The 21,265-nt window shown below is 36.5% G+C and overlaps 1 protein-coding gene across 2 annotated transcripts in view; it reads right to left on the reverse strand.

Moving 5' to 3' along the window:
* Positions 1–21,265, reverse strand: part of rnf144aa (ring finger protein 144aa) — a 49,158-nt gene that overhangs the window by 19,152 nt on the left and 8,741 nt on the right. Inside the window, exons 1-4 of one of the 2 annotated variants that reach the window (XM_048192233.1) lie at positions 7,725–7,853; positions 7,321–7,471; positions 5,010–5,114; positions 3,449–3,509 (exon numbers count right to left, since the gene is read on the reverse strand). In XM_048192233.1, coding sequence (XP_048048190.1) covers positions 3,449–3,509; positions 5,010–5,114; positions 7,321–7,455 — 301 coding nt within the window. In that variant the 5' untranslated portion in view covers positions 7,456–7,471; positions 7,725–7,853. Of the gene's footprint in view, positions 1–3,448; positions 3,510–5,009; positions 5,115–7,320; positions 7,472–7,724; positions 7,854–21,265 lie in introns of those variants that run through there. The other variant, XM_048192234.1, reaches the window with a different exon arrangement.

A 21,265-nucleotide genomic window follows, 5' to 3' on the forward strand; every position in this document is an offset into this window, starting at 1 on the left:
TATTAATTTTGCGGAGACACCTTTATATTGCCAAGTGTAAATGGAACAGCTTTAATGAAACAGATAGCTAAAACACATGTATGACCAGGTTTAAATAGGCCCGTTGGAAATCTGTTCTTCAAAGTCTAATTTAAGCCTAAAAACAAACAAACTAAAGGATTTTGACAATTGCTTTGAAAAATTGATTCAGAATTTAAGATTCAGCACTATTTCTATGGGGGGTGGGGGTGGGGGGGTATATATGCTATATATGGCTTTGGTTGTTGCTAATCTAATTTAGAGATGTAACTATCCACTTCATAATGGTTTTGCTCGCTCATCTGCCAGATGAATGCATAAAAGGTCTGTTAGTGACATACTGTATGGCTATGGTTATGTAATGTGTGGTTGGGGGCAATTATGTTAGAAAGAGGACTTTCAGTAATATCTGCTGACAGCCATTTTTAGCCATAGTGAGTCAGAATGGCATTTTCATCTGTCCCCATGTGCACTGTCTGTGAGTCTCACACAAACCAAACACACTCACACTTGGCCACTCCATCTGACATGACAGGCCACGCATGACTCCACATGAACTCTTGGCTCTGTTTCTGAGAGTATGGATATGTTATAACCACCATTCCACTCCAGTTTGCCAGAACACTGATGGGCTAAATGAATGCATTTTTACTCCCTCTCAATGCAATTCTCTCTTTTATGAGGATGTTGCTGCCATGGTTCTCATGTGAAAACCTTTAATACAAACCAAAGAGAAACAGAGAGGGCGGTTCACAGCATCGGAACAACTGCAATACATTTTTTCCTCTTATGTCTTTTTCAAAGTAATGTAATGTACTGGAGGGGGTGGACAGAGAATATCTCTCAAGCAAATGTTTCCTGTGGTTCAAACAACAGGAGACTATCAGAGTCCAGAGCCTGGGATCCCCTACTGATGAAAATGATGAAAGAAGATTCATACATCAGGCATATGGTGCAGCAGAGCCTCAGGTCTTATCTGTTTAAGGAAGCATTCATTCTTTTGATCAAGCATATTCAATTAGCACTAGTCTAATTTACTCTTCATAAGTCTTTTAACATTGGAGATTTCTGACTTGAAGCTACATTTGTTAAAGGGGACCTATAATGCCCCTTTTACAAGATATAATATAAGTCTATGGTGTCCCCAGAATGTGTCTGAAGTTTCAGCTCAAAATACCCCACAGATCATTTATAATAGCTTGTCAAATTTACCCCTATTTGGGTATAAGCAAACACATGCCATTTGTGTATGTCCCTTTAAATGCAAATGAGCTGCTGCTTCCGGCCCCCTTTTCAGAAGAGGGTGGAGCTTTAACAGCTCATCCTTCATTTGCTCAACAACAACAAAGCTGGAGAATCTCACGCAGCCAAAATGAGGATTGTCAGTAACGGTGTTCAGACTTACATTGTTCAAACCGGAGTCGACACTGATGGAGAGACTCAGGAAGAAGTTACAACTTTTAGAATGAAACTGGACGTTTCTGAATGGTTAGCGGATAAATTTATGTAGTTGCTGTGGAGTTGCTTCAACTCATCGACTAACATGTGCCGTCATGTTAATCGTTTGTGCAAATCCAGCGTTGAATTGACCCTCATTTGTGAAGCAGTCCGGCGTAAAATGACGGCATGATAACAACACTCTACTACAACAACTCTTCCTCTTCTCTAAAGCAGCCCAACATGGCCTCACCCCCTTTGTTGCATGTTCCTGGGGGCAGGGTTTATGTAAATTTTGGGGTTAGTGATGTCACCAACGCGGGAAGAAGCTTGTTGTAGTCCCTACCAGCTGTTTGTTGTAGTCCTTAAAGGTGCCCTAGAACTTTTTTTTAAAAGATGTAATATAAGTCTAAGGTGTCCCCTGAATGTGTCTGTGAAGTTTCAGCTCAAAATACCCCATAGATTTCTTTAAATGAATTTTTTTAACTGCCTATTTTGGGGCATAATTAGAAACGAGCCGATTTCAGGTTGCGGCCCCTTTAATTGCTCGTGCTCTCCGCCCCCTCCCGAGCTCTCGACTCTATCACAGCATACACAAAGTTTACACAGCTAATATAACCCTCAAAATGGATCTTTACAAAGTGTTCGTCATGCATACTGAATGCATGCATCGGATTATGTGAGTATTGTATTTATTTGGGTGTTTACATTTGATATTGAATGAGTTTGAGGCTATGCTCTGTGGCTAACGGCTAATGCTACATTGTTGGAGAAATTTATAAAGAATGAAGTTGTTTATGAATTATACAGACTGCAAGTGTTTAAAAATGAAAATAGCGACGGCTCTTGTCTCCGTGAATACAGTAAGAAACGATGGTAACTTTAACCACATTTAACAGTGCATTAGCAACATGTTAACGAAACATTTAGAAAGACAATTCACAAATATCACTAAAAATATCATGTTATCATGGATCATGTCAGTTATTATTGCTCCATCTGCCATTTTTCGCTGTTTTCCTTGCTTGCTTACCTAGTCTGATGATTCAGCTGTGCACAGATCCAGACGTTAATACTGGCTGTCCTTGTGTAATGCCTCAATCATGGGCTGGCATATGCAAATATTGGGGGTGTACATATTAATGATCCCGACTGTTACGTAACAGTCTGTGTTATGTTGAGATTCGCCTGTTTTCCGGAGGTCTTTTAAACAAATGAGATTTATATATTTAACTATGCCAATATACATTAAATTTTTAATTCTAGGGCACCTTTAAAAAGCAATTTCTGTAAGAGAAAATATCTCCCTTTGCATTGAACTTTGAGCGTCGTAACTTTGCAGATGTTGTTTATGCTCAAACAGCAACATTACACACTAACAAAAGTTAAAAAAGTGAAATCATAATTAAGGACCCCTTTCAAATAAAGTTTTTTAGTTGCGTTGTTGTCTTTGGAGGGACTGAAAGCTCTCAGATTTCATCAAAAGATCTGCATTTGTGGTCAGAAGATGAACGAAAGACTAATATTAATGACAGAATTTTCATTTTTGGGTGAACTCAGGTGAACTTGGGTGAAGTCAGGGCTGTGGCATAGTGATCACGTGAGCCTCACATGCACAAAGTAGATTTGAATCTGCCGTTTTCCAGAAAAAAATTAAATTGCGCAACCGATAATCAGAAAACAATGAGGTACAGTTAAACTAGGTGTCGGCAGGTGGCAGGCTTTCATTGAAGAAAAACACAGACAGTACAGGTAAAAGCCTCCATTCTGTGACAGCATGAGGTCAGCTGGACCTACACGTGTCCAGTGCAAGTACACTCACATCCCTTTCATCCTCACACCTGCACTGGCCTATTTGTCTACTGTGAGTAACTCTGAGTCATCTAGGACAGCAAGCATGGAGCTCACCATCAACACACATGCACACGTGCCTCATCACCTGCTGTCTGATGCCAATTGCCCTCTGATGGACACACAGCCTCTTTCCACTTACCCTTCTCAAACTGCAGCTTCCTGTACCTCTGCATTATCTCTGTGGCCACCATGCATTCAATCTGAGAGAGAGAACAAAAGCAATTATGAAACAATGTAGTCTGATGGATCTGAAAGCACTTTTTGCGTTGCAGATACTGCATTTAGCATTTCAATTTGATCCGAGTAAACACACACCCAACATCAAATATGGTTTCTAATCAAATCACTGTCTCGAGATCAAACAACACAGCAGTAATATGCATGGTGAATTTTTGTTTGGTGATTCTAGTGATGCAGAAACGACATACTTCAGCTTTAAGGCTTGCCAAAAAGACACATTAGTTGCTCTGATGCTTTGCATCTGGGTCTGATTAATCTGGTTTAGCTGCTTTGATACTGAACGAGCCAGCCATCCTCACAATGAGCCTGCAGCGCCGAGGAGGAACCCTGCCCTCGGACTGACCTCATACTTGGAAGGATTTCGTGGTGCAAGCCACCAAGGGGAGAGTCAGAGTGGAGAGGTTTCAGCATCCATTTTATGCTAAAAGAGCTTTAATCTCCTCTTGATGAGATGCATTGAGGTCCATTTTAGGAGTTTTATTTGGACGGTAAAGTATTTGTTGTTTCAGAAGCTATGACTATTGCAGGGTTTGCTAAACAAAAAAAAATGCATTATGTTATGTTTATGTCTTTTTTTCATCAGTCGAAAATAAATTAAGTTAAATTTTCTCCATATAGTGGACTTCAACAGTTACCAACAGGTTGAAGGTCCAAATGCAGCTTCAAAAGGGTCTACACAATCTCAGACGAGGAATAAGGAAACATTTTTCATTTTCTAAAAAAAATTAAAATTATATACTTTTTAACCACAAATGCTCAACTTAGGTCACGCGGTAGGCGGAAGTACCGATCCAGTGTCTACAAAGCAAACGTACAAAACTAAGGTAAAAAAAAACAATGATGTCGGCCGATTTTGAAGTTGGAGGAGAAAATGAGTTTTTCACCCTATCGCGGTACTTCCGTCTACGTCATGCGTGAAAAGACGAGCATGTTGTTAAAGAGTATATAAATGTTTTTGTTTTTTTGTTTTTTTAGAAAATGACCGATAGTTTCACTAGATAAGACCCTTATTCCTCGTCTGGGATCATGTAGAGCTCTTTGAAGCTGCACTGAAACTGCAATTTGGACCTTCAACCTGTTGGTAACTGTTGAAGTCCACTATATGGAGAAAAATCCTGGAATGTTTTCCTCAAAAATCATAATTTCTTTTTGACTGAAGAAAGACAAATATCTTGGATGACATGGAGGTGAGTAAATTATCAGGAAATTTTAATTTTGAAGTGAACTAATCCTTTAAGGGCTTGTTGAAAACCCTGATAGTAAAATTAAAAAGTCCTATAATTAAAAATTTAGCATTAAAAAAATGAATGAATATGTATATTTAATCAAAAATACATAAAAAAAAAAAAAAAAAAAAAAAATCAGTAATATCATGAAATCTTATTGCAATTTTAAAAAACTTGTTTTCTATTTTAATAAATTTTAAAAAGCAATTTATTGGTAGTGTATGTTGACATTACCTCATTTTCTTGTAAATGTCCACGTTTTGGACAGGCTGAGTCTGGACAGCTGATGGCCGTTTCAAAGCCCTCTTTGATGAGAAGTTCCACATACTGCTTCAGGCACTTTAAAAGAATAATAAGACATAAAAATTAAGCTAATAAAATAGGAAATATGGAAAAATACATTATGTGTTAAACAAATTCAGCTTTTAATTTTCTGTTTAATTTGCTCACTGTGTCAGTGAAAGCGTGAGTACAGAAGCACTTAACCACTTGTAATGAACTGTTAACTTCTTCAAAACAATTACGCTGTATAACATCTCAATTTAACAAAGACGCAGTCACTTGTCCAAGACTAATTATCCTCTAGTGTTAGCAATTTGCAAACTTACTGTTTTAATAGGCTGTGAAAAATGTATTTTATTATTTAATTTTTGCTTCAGGAGAAAAATCAGGTCATTATTTCCATCTCTCCCACCCTCTCTAAAATAAAATAAAATAAAATAAAATAAATAATAAAATAACATTACATCTAAACGCACCAAAAACTAGTTGTGTATTTGAGCTTTTAGGAATGTTTGGCATGGCAAATTCTGAGGGAGTTGTTTCCATAAACATGCTTCGCTTGAGACACAAAGACAGTTCTGTCTCTAGTGAGCTCAGACACGACCAAGACAAGGCTTCTCAGAGTCAGATGAGGAGATGTTTTCCCTTTACCCTACTCTAGCAGCTTCCTTTCCCCAAATGTTGCCTGCAACCTCAAGATATAAATAAAACTGGTCTCAAATCAGTGTAAAAACACAGCAAAGAGAAAGTCAGAACAGCAAACCTCAGAGGTTTGAAGAAGACTGTTTATTAATGGACTGTGAATCACAATGCTGAAATAAAGAAACAGTTCAGTTGGCCTGTGGATATTCTGTCTATAGCTGTGAACTTTGTGCTTATATATAGACACATTTCAAAATGTCTGAGGCTTATGTAAGAATCCCACTGATTTATTTTTAGACGCTCCATTTCTAAAACAGTGAAACCTAAAGACAGAAATCAAGCATGAAATAATCCAGAGAATGAATCTTCATAAATTATGGCTGAAAACACAATATTTGAAATCTTTGTGGAAATCTCTCATTGATTCAATTAAACAAATAGAATTAATACAATAAAATAGTTTTATTTTTTAATTTATTTTCTCATTATTTATTATTATTCCATTTTGATATATCATATAACATTATATATATATATATATATATATATATATATATATATATATATATATATATATATATATATATATATATATATATATATATATATATATATATATATATATATATAAACACACACTACCATTCAAAATGGATCGGTAAGATTTTTAATATTTTTAAAAGAAGTTTTGTCTGCTCACCAAGATTGCATTTATTTAAAATATTAATTTAAAATAACTGTTTTCTATTGGAATATAATATAAAATGTAATTTATTTCTGTGTTGGAAAAGCTGAATTTTCAGCATAATTTCTCCAGTCTTCAGTGTCACATGATCCTTCAGAAAGCATTTTAATATGATGATTTGCTGCTCAAGAAACATTTATTATTATCATCAATGTTAAAAACAGTTGTATACTTTTTTTTTCAGGATTCCTTGATGAATAGAAAGTTCAAAAGAACAGCATTTATCTGAAATGCAAAGCTTTTGTAACATTATACACTACCGTTCAAAAGTTTGGGGTCAGTAAGAATTTTTATTTTTATTTTTTTGAAAAGAAATTAATATTTTTTTTCAGCAAGGATGCATTAAATCGATCAAAAGTGACAGTAAAGACATTTAAAATGTAACAAAAGATTATATTTCAAATAAATGCTGTTCTTTTGAACTTTCTATTCATCAAAGAATCCTGAAAAAAAATATTATACACAAATATTTTGTACATCTGTACACAATAAATGTTTCTTGAGCAGCAAATCAGCATATTAGAATGATTTCTGAAGGATCATGTGACACTGAAGACTGGAGTAATGATGCTGAAAATTCAGCTTTGCCATCACAAGAATAAATACCATTTTCAAATATTTTCAAATAGAAAACAGTTATTTTAAATTGTAATAATATTTCACAATATTACTGATTTTACTGTATTTTTAATTAAATAAATGCAGCCTTGGTGAGCAGACGAAACTTCTTTTAAAGACATTAAAAATCTTACCGATCCCAAACGTTGAACGGTAGTGTATATATATATATATTTATTTATTAATTGTGTTTTTATTTATTTTATTATGAATTTCAAAATAAAGTAAAATAAAATAAAATGTTTAGACATTACTCACCAGGGTGCAGAAGATGCATTGGCACTGAGTGATGGTGGTCATTTGCTCCAAGGGAAACTCTCCCAGGCACAGCTTACAGGACACCAGCGGGTCCAGGGCCAAATCCCAGGTTGGTCGGTACCTAGCTGTGGTCATGATGCCTGCTGCAGAGCTGAAACACAGAATAGCTGCTATTAGAGAAAGCCTACACACTTTAATACACCTATATAAACAGAAAAAGCTTTTAACCGCTGTCAATCTGAAGTGCCGACTGCTGCTACAGCCACGATAAGTGCTTCTGTAATGCTCAGTGCTAATATCAGCAGCATCACAAACACCAGCCCTTTAAATGCACATTAAATTAGCCACATTGAGTTTAGAGAAGGTCTAACAGATGCAGTGGTGAAAGGGGCAAATACATTTACCCCCATTTACATTCTGTAGCCTAACTGAAGGCCTGGCCACAGAGTGCTTTTCTGAAGTCTAGTCTGACTGTAATGGAATGAAAAGTCGGGAGAGATAGACGGAGCAATTTTTCGTCTTCTGCTGCTGAATGAAAGATGAGTTCACTGCGTGGTACTCCTCAAATGAGAAGGTTGAGAGAGAGAGAGAGAGAGAGGGAAAGAAAGAGAGAGTACATTACTCTCTGCCTACGTCACCCCTTTTTACAGTTTTTCAGAGAGGGATATTTTTGGAAGTCGACTATGAGACACTTCCATTTTCTCACGCTGAAGTGGCCTGTTGTGCACAGAGAGGCTCGTGTCTTAAGTGTTTATAGGAAGTGCCTGTGAGAACATCAACACTCTGCCTCAGCTGCTAGGCAACGGGGGGACGGGGCATGAGGCAGATACGCTTCTGCTGGTGGCAAAAAGGGTGCTTAAAGGGTTAGTTCACCCAAAAATGAAATTTACCACATCATTTACTCCAGGGTATATATGACTATCTTCTCTCAGACGAACACAACCGGAGTTATATTTAAAAATATCCTGGTTCTTCCAAGCTTTATAATGGTAGTGAATGGATCTCACGATTTTGAAGCCCAAAAAAGTGCATCCATCCATCATAAAAGTAATCCACATGACTCTAGGGGGTTAATAAAGGCCTTCTGAAGCGAAGCGATGGGTTTTTGTAAGAAAAATATTCATGTTTACAACATTATAAACTATAATAACCAGCTTTCGGCAAACATCCATATGCAAGTTGACTTACGGCAGAAACGCTACCTCTGACCTGACGCATGACGTATTGACAAATGCGGAAGCGCAGAGGATAGAGCAAAACAAAACACCGGTCACGAATGAGAAACGAGAATTTCGATATAAGAGAAGAGGAGCTTGAGTTTGTGACCCAGCCCTATTTGTTTGAACCGCGAGAGGTGTCTTCTCTCACCTACTCATACGTCACGTCAGAGGTTACGTTTCCTCCGAAAGTCGAATTACATATGGATGTTTGCCGGAAGGTGGTTATTATAGTTTATAAATTTTTAATATTTTTATTACAAAAACCCATCCCTTCACTTCAGAAGGCCTTTATTAACCCACTGGAGCCGTATGGATTACTTTTATGATGGATGGATGTACTTTTTTAGGCTTCAAAATAATGAGCGCCATTCACTAACATTATAAAGCTTGGAAGAGCCAGGGTATTTTATAATATAACTCCGATTGTGTTTGTCTGGAAGAAGATAGTCATATACACCTAGGATTGCTTGAGGGTGAGTAAATCATGGGATAATTTTCATTTTTGGGTGAACTATCCCTTTAAGGCAGGTTATGTTCTGCACTCGTGGCAGGATGAGAGAAGAAACTTTGGTCTGTATGTGTGGTATCATATGCTGTTAATCACTCAGGATGCTTTTAGACATTTCAGTCAGTGATGCATAGAGTTGTGTGATGTAGTGGTTGAGGTTTAGAGCTAGTTACAGGAAGGCCATGCAGGTGCCGTTTATGTTGCCTTTCTATGCTGGCATCAAATGAAACTGAAAAAGTTTCACTCACCCTAGCTGTGTCCTGTTAAATAAAGATTTTAATTGGAAATGTGTCACAATTGGTCGATGCCACATTGCTTGGTGGTTGCCAGATGTTTTGAGCAGTTGTTAGCCATTATTGAGTGCAACAGTCAGGTTCCAGAAGTAAAAATCCCATTTGTTTTCTCCATAGGGGAATTGATTTTCTATACACTAAACATTTGGTTTTCTTAACTATAAATTATAAACCTTCTGCAAAGAATTATCCATCAATAGGTTGTTTGCACATGACGTCACAGCAGCAGCGCGAATGAGTCTAGAGGGCAGGGAGTGATTTTTCTATATAGGAATCCTATCAAAAACTCAAAATTTGTTTTGCTCAGATCGATAAAATCGAGAACACAGAAGGTGTTTATATAGTTTACATGACTTATACCGTTTTTTATAACTTCTATCGTTTTTTAACTTTAAAAGTTGTCGCGTTTTGCGTCTGCTGATACTGAAATTAATACCTGCTTACCTTTTTTGTTTTTCACTTGGTTAAATATTCTTCATGGTATGGTTTGCAGGGAAGAGAAGCTATTTTATCCCATTGAATGATAATTTGGTGTTTTCACTTCAGTTTTGTAGTATTCCGTTCACAATGTTGATCTGGTTACCATGAGAACAGTGTCACGCGCTGCTGCTTCAGTCATATATGGTAGAAAATGTCCAAATAAATAAATGTTTAACAAGCTGACATAAGTCGATTCAACAACAAAGACAACACTTTCAAAAACACTCAGCTATATGTGATTATTTTATTGAGTGATAGGGAGTGGGTTAAATCAGTGACATTATTAGATTTGATACGGCGTCTTCCCGTCACCTCCTCAACCTGCTTAATTTACTGTGTTTTTACACGTATAAAAGGCAACAATTGTATTACACCGTCCAGTTTTTTCCCTGAACGATGATGTAAGCTCCTGTTGCAATTATCGATTCAGCATGACCTACAATGGCGATATTTTTCACAATCGCGACAGAAAATCAAAAATACTGACTATAACTTCACTAGCAGAAAGGCAGCGCGATGTAAACAAACCGAGACTAGAACTGAACGCGGCGTGAAGGCAGCTTTACATTCTCTATATCCAACTCCTCGATGGCAGGAATTCAGTGGAAAAGTCGCTCCTCTTCATAACATAAAGATCACGTCCAACATATGTTGTGATTTTCTGTTTATACCTTCCATTCTAATTTTCAATACTTGCCCTCCACCGGTATTTCGCGCGTCACCAAAACCACGTGATTGCAAGAGAATCAAATCAAGCCAATATTGCCAAAAGAACTTTTTATAACTTAATTGAGTTACAAAAAAGTGTTCATAATTTAAAACTCAGTCTCATTATGGTCTCAAAATACTTAAAATATTTTTATATAAATATGCATATTTTGCAATAAATGTAATATATATATATATATATATATATATAAAATCACTGTTGGGCAGAAACCTTTTTTTTTTTTTTTTTAAATCATTACTATTGGTCACCCTTTACGTCGGTCTGTGGGTTTTGCAAATATTTAACCATTGAAAAGTATTTAAAAAAGCTTGTGAATAAACCTCATAACCATTGGATCATCAACTGTCGGTAAAACCTCATAACTCCTGCCTCTACCGTGAATGTAGTGCTGCACAAATTTGTACCATCTCTGCTTGTTTGCAATGCAAGGATAAACAAAGAAATGGTTCTTTAAATAAATTCAGCATTTTCTCAAGAAACACTACAAATATAAAAGCTAAGGTTTTATGTATTTGAGGAGCGGCGGAGTGTCTCAGTCTAGCATTTGTTGTCGAGTCATAGTCAATATTGTCTTAAAAACACCTTTGTCTTTTTGTCCATCATATACGTCCACAGCAAAAATGATATGAAGTTGCACACCAAAATTTACTATCTTTCTCTCATATACTGAAAGCAAAGAGGTTTTGCACAAAACAATCAAATGTTATTTGCTTTGAGCATAAGCACAGAATTTAAAAAATCCCTAGTGCTAAAGACGTTAAAGGGCTCTTAAGCTCTCGTTCATCATTTCCACAAAAAGTCTTGGCTGTTTCCGCTTGATAAGTCAAACAGGGTGAAGTATTGATGGCTTGATGATGCATCAGTGCAGCCTCCAGTATCTCAAGAACAGAGACGCCAAAGAAAGCTGATTTTGCTGGTCGAGCTCAGAGGTCTTACATCACTCTACCTTCAACCTGTCACAACCTGTCTTGCTCGTCTACATCCATCCATCTCTAATGCTTGTTCTCTGAGGCTACCACTTCAACTGAGCAACACATAAAATAGACCACATTCACTATATATATGTATATATATATATATATATATATATATATATATCTCATGAAATAGAGGTGATATCTTTATGCTTACTTGTGGCCAAGGAATCAGAACTAAATGATTCTTGATTGGAATATGCTTCTTCAAGTTCCAAAAGAATCTTTAATAGAAACTGTTTGAAACTGGTTCTGATTCAACTTAACGATTCCCTCCCAATTTACCCACCCTCTACATCAATCCTCGAGGTCTGCAGTTACAAATGTTCTGTGAGAAAAGGTGGTACATGAGAAAGTTCACTGAGCAGCATTACTCAGAAAGCAATTATCACTTTCCAACTGAGAAACAATAACAAGGAAAAACACAAGTAATCCTCAACAATGCAGCCCTCAGAGATCATCACTATGCCCTCATTTCAGTTTCTTATCAGATCACTGAACAGAAGAGAACAATCATTTATCATGAGCTCAGGCTGCAATATGATTAACAACATTATGAAAAAAATCTCAAAAAGTCATGTAATGCAACTTTAAAGAGATTGTTCACACAAAAATTATATTTCTATTTAAAAAAAAATGTTTATTGGGAGATAACTGTATGTATGTGGTGATTGTGCGTATATGTGTAGAAACTTAGTGGAGTGTGTAATGAGTGGATTGTGTAATCATGTGAATCGTGTAAAGTGAGTAATGTGCAATGTGAAGTGTGTACAATAATTGTGGATCGTGCAACATGAGCTTGTGCAATAATGTGATTGTGTAATTTTTTTGTTTGTTTATGTATTGGCTCTTGTGATTACAGTCCTGGGGACAACGGATGGAAATTAGCCTTTGGCTACAATCCGGTGTGTTTACATCCATGTATTATCAATGTTTGTTCATTAACACACACTGTCCCTATTAAATAAAAAAAAAAAAAAAAAAAAAAAAAAAAAATGAAACATCTGTTATCATTTACTCATGTCAATGCAATGCATTTATTTCTTTTGTAGAACACAACATGTCTTTTTTGTCTGTATAAAAACTCAGTGGGGTCTAGAGTTGTTTCGGACCCCACTGACATTCACTGCACAACAAAAACAGTTGAAACATCTTCTTTTGTGTTCCAGGGAAGAAAGAAAGTCATATAAGACTGGGAAACCTTGAGAGTGAGTATATGATAACATGATCTTGTGACTCCTGGATTTAATGGTCCGTCTAGCTGTTACATTATATAAATGCATGCATGTTCAGGTTAAAGGATTAGTTCAGAATTAAAATTTCCTGATAATTTACTCACTCCCATGTCATCCAAGATGTTTATGTTTCTTTCTTTCTTCAGTCAAAAAGAAATTAAAGTTTTTGAGGAAAACATTCCAGGATTTTTCTCCATATAGTGGACTTCAACAGAACTGAAGGTCCAAATTGCAGTTTCAGTGCGGCTTCAAAGGGCTCTACACGATCCCAGTCGAGGAATAAGGGTCTTATCTAGCAAAACGCATATAATAAATTATACTCATCTTGCACTAGCTCTGTGATGCGCCACGCATTACATAATCACGTTGGTCATGCAGGCAAAAGTACCGATCCAGTGTCTTCAAGGTGAACGCGCAAAGACTAAGTCAAACACCCTTTACAAAAAAAAAGGCAAAACTAAGATGTCAGATGATTTTTAAGTTGGAGGAGAAAAAAAAAAAAAAAAAAGTGTCGCCCTACTACGGTACTTCCACATACATCACGTGTGACCTTTCTAATGTGATAACGTAATGTGTGGAGCATCGCAGAGCAGTGCAAGATGAGCATTTGTGGTTAAAAAGTATTCAATTTTTTTTTTTTGTTAATAAGAAAAAGACAGATTGTTTCACTAGATAAGACTCTTATTCCTCGCTGCACTGAAACTGCCATTTGGACCTTCAACCTGTTGGTAACTGTTGAAGTCCACTATATGGAGAAAAATCCTGGAATGTTTTCCTCAAAAACCTTAATTTCTTTTCAACTGAAGAAAGAAAGACATGGACATCTTGTATAACATGAGTAATTATCAGGACATTTTAATTCTGAAGTGAACTAATCCTTTAAACCTGAAACTAGGGCTTCCCTAAGATGAAATTGTTCATCCCACCCACTTAAAAGTTTTTGAAAAAAATGTGGTTTTATAACATCCCTACCTCAGATTTCATCAAATTGCTGCACCAAACATCGAGGTTACTATCATAAACCTGTGGTAACTTGAATAAATGAAACAGAACATATTTATGTATTATCATAATTTATGCTTTTACAGCAGCAACAATAACTATTGTAATTAGTATTTTGACAGACAATATGATTTCCATGGCATTTGTTGTCGCTCAAATGGTTACAAACATACAGTACTAATACATAGTGAGACTATTATCTTCTATACAGTTCGTTTCATTCTTATGCAGGGTCTTTAGATGTTCAGATATGAAATAGGTGCAGAAGGTGGAACTTCTCAAAGGTCTTGTGCTGGTCTCTTCATTATTTATTCTCAGAGAGAAATGGGTCAGTCTCACAATGAAAGCTGAGAAGTACATGCCTGAATATTTGAAGATATGGGTGCACCAGTCTCCACAAACACGAACACAATGTTCCCTCACTCAACTTTATCTGACTTGTGGATTCTACTCAATCATGGTTGAAAAGAGCAGAAGCATTTACCTGCCCCATGGGCTCAGTTTGACCTCATTTATCATAACATAAATGCATCATATTTCACCATTAACCATTGTGTGGTAATACTGTAGGGTTTCATAACACTTTCAGATAATAATTGCCCAAACGAGATCAGATGGATGCCAAAAACACACCAGACTGGGATGAGAACAGATGTAATTTAATGCGTTTCCCTCATTATAACACACCTAATCAGCAGGTAAAATGTGTTTACTCTGAAAATTGATGCCAAAAAAAAAAAAAAAACAGGCCTATACATCGAAATAGGCAAATGTTGTTTTAAATTCCATTTTAAAATGCGTATTTGCAATTATTGAATAATTTGATATTTTAACTTCATTTTAGTTTTGTATGCCTATTAATTTGTCCATTTAATTTAATAAAAAAGAATCACTCCTCCATATGTAATAACAGATTGAAAAGCAGGTTGAGGTCAAACTAAACTGCTAACATTGTTTCTCACAAAAAAAATAGCATTTTGTGAGTTTTAACTATACTACATCTAACAGTTGACCCTTATAACAAGTGATTTGCTCAGAACACTAAAGTTGTTTTTCCAAAAAGGTGTGTTAAGCACAAGTGTAAAATGGTGGCAATATAATAAAGGTCACCCATGCTCAATACATAATCTAATTTATTAATGATAACAGCCACAAAAACAGTTTCTCCACTAAGTATTGTTGTTCATTATAGCCTAATGCTGTGATCACATCATGTCGGAATTATTGTAATTACGAGATGACAACTCAGATTTCACTCTGAGCGGTTGGCGTCTTTGAACTCAGAATAATTAGTTTCTATGGCAACAAAAAAATATTTAACCACTACATTAATTCATTAATTTAATGCTATATGCTCAGGCAAAATAATGAAGAGCAAAAATCTCACCAGGCAACAGGCTATAATAAAAAGACGTGTAGAAGGATGCTTAACTACCTTTAACTGTTCATTTCACATATCATCATGGCAGTCAAATCAGGTGTTCAATGACATGAACTTGAAATTATGATAACTCCAACATAACATGAAAAAAGCCTATCTGTAGGCTGTGTATGGTTGGCAAGCAACATGCCATTTATATAGAATTAAATTGATGTGTGAATATCAAATCGCCAACATGGTTCATCCAATCAAAATGCTGGACTACCTGTTTTAATAATAGCTTTTTGACTACAGATGTACTAATATTAAAATTCTGGTCAATATTGATGTCATTATTATTATTTTTTTGCAATATCTTTCTGTAAAGCTGCTTTAAAACCATGTGCATCATGAAATAAAATTGAAACTGACCTAAAACGGACTGGATTTATAGCTGATAAATGAATGATATTAGTACTCTATATTATTTTGTATAAAAAGAAGGACCACTAAAACCACAAATGAATCCCTTTAAACTGCATAACAACATTATTATGTAAAGTTCTGAAGAGGTTTTGATGTGAAAATATGGGAATGTCCCAAAATGGAGGAGACCCAGTGTGTTTTCGTATAGCTAGGCTGGTTTCTGACTCTAGGCTGTATGTGCACTCGCTGAGGTGGTATGTCAGCACTGAGTCTGTCTTCATCTAAAGGTCATTCCTGGCTTCCTGTCAAAAACTATAGCCTCATTAAACAGCAATGATACCAAGTGAATGCCAAAGTGGCATGTGACAAATGTCTATAGGTTTCATAAGTGAAACGATAAGATGATTTTGACTAAAGTCCCTTTAAAGGGGATGTGACTTTTTTTTTTTAATTATTTTAATATGTTCCTTGAGGTTCACTAATAATGTTTTTGCAAAAATAATTTTGGCCCTCTGTCTGAAATGATCCATTTTTAGGGATATCTCATTTAAAGGGTTAGTTCACCCAAAAAATGAAAATTCTGTCATTAATTCCTCACCCTCATGTCGTTTCACACCCGCAAGACCTTCGTTTATCTTCAGAACACAAATTAAAATATTTTTCATAAAATCCGATGGCTCAGTGAGGCCTGCATTGCCAGCAAGACAATTAACAAGATAATACTTTTTGTGTGCCAAAAAAACAAAATAACGACTTATATGACAATACCTAGTGATGGGCGATTTCAAAACACTGCTTCATGAAGCTTTACGAATCTTTTGTTTCAAATCAGGGATTCAGAGCGCCAAAGTCACATGATTTCAGTAAAGGCTTCGTAAGCGTTTCGAAATTTCAATGGTTCACCACTGGGGGGCATGACTTTAGCAGTTTGATACGCGCTCCGAACCACTGATTCAAAACAAAAGACTCGTTAAGCTTTGAAGCTTCATGAAGCAGTGTTTTGAAATCGCCCATCACTAGATATTGTTGAATAAAGTCGTTATTTTGTTTTTTTGGTGCACAAAAAGTATTCTCATAGCTTCATAACATTAAGGTTGAATCACTGTAGTCACATGAACTGTTTTAAATACATCTTTAGTAACTTTCTGGACACTGAAAGTGTTAACCGTCTTGCTGGCAATGCAGGCCTCACTGAGCCATCGGATTTTATCAAAAATATCTTAATTTGTGTTCTGAAGAACGAAAGTCTTACGGGTGTGGGACGACATGAGGCTGAGTAATTAATGACTGAATTTTCATTTTTGAACTAACCCTTTAAGGCTTGTCAGTAGACAGCCACTGTGGTGATTGGCTAACGGAATTACATGGAAAAAAGTATCAAGCCCCCATTATTGCACATGAGTAAGTGAGTAAAACATTATACATATAAAACAATCATTTACAGACAAAACATTATGAAATTGTTTACTTGCGCTTTGCAATGTAGTTGTCCGATCCAATACAATTGGGTGCCTTATTTTTCAACGTAAGTTTCTTTGCAAAATCTCTATAAAACTGTGCCTTGCTTATAAAACTATCTGAGTCAAATTCTCTGAACTAGGGATGTTCCGAGCTGATCTCAAGGATTGGGCCGATTAAGAATTTTTTTTAACGATCGCTATCGGCAATCCTAAACCGAATCCTTTATTTTACGTCAGCTGTCATGCATGTTTCGTGCAGTAGGTGGCGGTATGAACCTTCAAGTGGTTCAAGTGGCTTTAAAAGGAAAAGAAATTCAAATGTGCATGCGTGACGAGCGTTTATTTTTATCTGCCGTCAAACTGTCTGAGACGTCCTTGTCATAACATGTTGCGTCTTGCTTTGGACTTGACTGACACTGACGCCGCGAGCTTAATCCACTTTTTTCTTTTTGTTGCAATTATTCTGCTTATTGTACATATAAACTTCTTGTATTTTATAGTATTTTATATCAGTAGTCCTATATTTATAATTGTGACCACACAGTCCATTTACAATGCGTGTATCATATTATTCGAATAATTAGATCGCGACGTGGTATTGGCAGATAATTAGTATTCAATGACTATATTAGTATTCAATGACTATATTAGTATTCAATGATTCAATGAAAAAATGATCGGGGCATCCCTACTCTAAACAAATATAAAATCCTCCAACGTAATCTGGGACGCCATTAAAAATAAATCATCCACTTGTTCCTTCTGAAGGCTGTACAGATGTAAACATGCTGTTCAAACTGGTGAAAGCAAACGTTTCTTTACTCTTCCATTTGTCCTGTTGTCGGGAGTAGATCAAGTGCGTGGAGCACATAAGAAATTGAATGGTGGGCATTCATGATTATGGGTTCTATTTGCTTTTGACATGACAAATGATTGTCATGAAGTATTTGTCGATGGCTTGCTCCAGAGGCAGTCGTATATATCATAAATGCAGTCATATATATCATGTCATGACCCCTTTCAGGCAACTTCATTTGGCAGTCATCTTGAAAGGCCAGAAATCTCCAAAAAAAAATGAACAACATATTTACAATTTCTCTTGCTCATATGAAGATATTTATTTCACAGTTCTTCAGAGAATGCAACCAGACTAACACATATACTACTAAGACGGACAGTCTGGACATGGAATATAAGAAACTAGTGCATAAAGCTAAAAACTTTATGAAAAATAAATAAATAAATAAAACAAGTGGCCGTAACACTGTGCAGACAAATGCTCCTATATGGTCAAAGTACAAATGCATGCACACACATGTAGCCTAACTGTTCTCTCACTGTTTGCTTGCCCTTGACAAATGACCCACATTTATCACCCAAAGCGATTGAGCGATTTTATTTTTGGCTCAGTCTTTATAAACTTCAGGATCCCAGAGGTGAAACACTCCCAGTGAGCAGACAGGGACAATTATCTTCAGCTCTCAGCAGTGAGATCAAAACTGAAATCTACAACAGGCTGTTTTACTGAACTGCACTTCATTCACCAAGGTTTATTTTGAAGTTCAGTGACTCGGTCAAGGATACAATAACAATTTTGCATGAAAATATGGGCAGGTGTCAGCCTTTAACCCTGGTATGCGTCATTCATTGCTCTTCTCCAAAAGTTTTCCTGAATGTCACGAATGTGGGCTAGTCTAAATAAGAAGGTTGTGTTATTGAGAACTACAGATTATCAAGGCTGTATGACTAAATCTTACAACCCAACTAAATTACAACTATAGCCATGTTTCCACCACAGGAACTTTCCCCAGGAACTAGGGGTGGTACTTGGTGTGTTTCGACCACCGGGATCAGGGTCTAAATGAAGTTCCGGGTAAAAATTTAACCCTCAGAAAGTCCCTGCTCAGGAGGTAGTACTTTTTCAAAGTTCAGAAACTTTTGGGGGTGGGACTTGGCCGCTGAACATGCTGATTGGTTGACTCCACACACTATTTTATTTCATTTCAACCACCATTTTTTTAAAGTCTGTTGCGGTGCGTGCAGTAAGAGTTGTTTGCTATTCAAATCAACAATGGAGTTAAAAAATACGACCAATGGACCAACGACGTGTTTCAGGCTTTAATAAACTTGTATGTGGAGGCCGAACTCTAGTGGCAACTGGAAAGTCGTGCACAGTCCTACGTCATTGGACTAATCTGCCTAATCTTTATGGTACTTTAGACCACGATGGAAACACAGACAGCAACAGGTCTGAGGGAAAAAAGTTCCTGGGACATATTGTTCCGGGCAATTTCGGTGTATACGCGGCTTATGTTTGCAGAGATGGTATCCTTTTTGAAGTACAATTTGCTTTGCCTTAGCCAAATTCAGCTAAAACCAGGTAGTAGCCAGCTTTACATGGTTTCTAGCTAGTTGAAGCTGGTCATTAGCTGGGCCAAGGTGGTTTAGGTGGTTGATCAACCCAATGGGGCTGATATTGACCTAGTCATAGGAATGAGTCAAGTTGGTCAATCAGTCATTCAACAACTGTCTAGCCAACTAGTAATGGTCAAACGTCCTGTAGCAAACACATTACATAGAGGTCAAGTGAACACAAAACCTATTTAATTTTAAGCATTCCTATGACAGATTATTTGACTATTAGGCAACCCACTGACTAGACAATTTTTAAAAATATGTTGGCCTACTTCTGCTCATCCCTACCTGGCAGACGATCTTGGTTAACCTGGAGCTGGTAGACCTTGACTAAGCTGGTGTGGACCTAGTTGAGCTAATAAACTAAAACACATTTGAGTTGGTTGAACTGAGTTGAGCTCCAAAACATAATTGGTTAATGAGTAAAGACCACCTTAATCTGGTATGACCTGGTTTCTTCAGCAGTAAAAGCTGGAAAACCAAGATGTGTAGATGAAAGAAATGCAGTTTCAAAATTTCGCATACTGACTTGTTAGGAAGACAGCAGAATCATGAGGAAGTGATACAACAGCAGAATGAGTCCTCAAACAGCCTGGAGGAAGAAGATCTTGGAGAACAAAGTCACTTTGTTCAAAGGTTACAGGAGTATGTACTGTAAAGTCAACTTTAATGATCTGAGATCACTCTGCCAAGCAACTACAGATGGTGGAAAACATTTTTCCAATGTGACTAAAGCATTCCATTATCTCCAAGTATGAATATGATTGAAGCAGAATTAAACAGTGTGAAATTTAACCTCTCTGTGGTGTGAAGACAATTATTTGAATGAAAAAAACCAACATCAGCCATGTCAGAACAAAACTACATTAAAATATGAGGAGACATCTTTGTTTTCAAAAGTCTTGTGGCGCACTTGTGGCAGCATTTGCGCCTGAAAAATTAAGAGGATCTGACAAGCATACTGCGGAGTTCTTATTTCTACTGACACAATCACAGACTGAGAGCCCTGAGGTTATCTGTGAATGCCATCTGTTGTCACTCAAGAACCTTGAGTGACAACAGATGTGAGAAAAAGTTAAACATTTAGCCAACATAAACAAGCCATGGATGAATATGACCTGCACTTCAGTAATAAAAGGTCCTTTCAACATTCAGATAGGCTACTTTTTTATCCACTGTTACTTAAAAAAAAAAACAGTTATGCAGAGTACAGTAGCACCTATAGGCAATAGTTGTGAATAAGCTCTGAATCACAGACGCTGAGGACAGGACATGCCCAAACTGGTCTCCCTTCACAGGAAAACACTTCATACACATATTAATCCGCATTGTCCTGGCTTGACACTTCAGACACACACTTCTAGACATCTAACAGTCTTGCAAAAACCAAAAGGGTGTCCGAATTTTTTTTTTTAACATTATTGTACAAAAACAATTAGCTGGCACAAAATGTTCAGTGTCTTATAAAACCTTACAAAACTGAAGTCCTGTTATAAAAAATGCAACTCACCGGATGAGTCAGGTTTCACTAGTTTGCTGAGCCAAACAAAGTTCCTCTTGAACTCATAAAATAGTGGTGGCATGCCATTTCAGCTACCCAGAATTTGAAAAATGTTGAGATAATGTTCCTGTTTCAAAGTTGTTGAGTTGTGAGATAAAGTTTAAAGGGGACCTATTATGCCCCTTTTTACAAGGTGTAAAACAAGTCTCTGATGACCCCAGAGTGTGTATGTGCTCAAAGTACCCCACAGATCATTTTTTATAGCATGTTGAAATTGCTATTTTTGGGGGTTAGCAAAAATGCACCATTTTGTGTGTGTCCTTTTAAATGCAAATGAGCTG

Source organism: Megalobrama amblycephala, linkage group LG5 (assembly GCF_018812025.1).
Source record: "Megalobrama amblycephala isolate DHTTF-2021 linkage group LG5, ASM1881202v1, whole genome shotgun sequence".
Classification (NCBI taxonomy): domain Eukaryota; kingdom Metazoa; phylum Chordata; class Actinopteri; order Cypriniformes; family Xenocyprididae; genus Megalobrama; species Megalobrama amblycephala.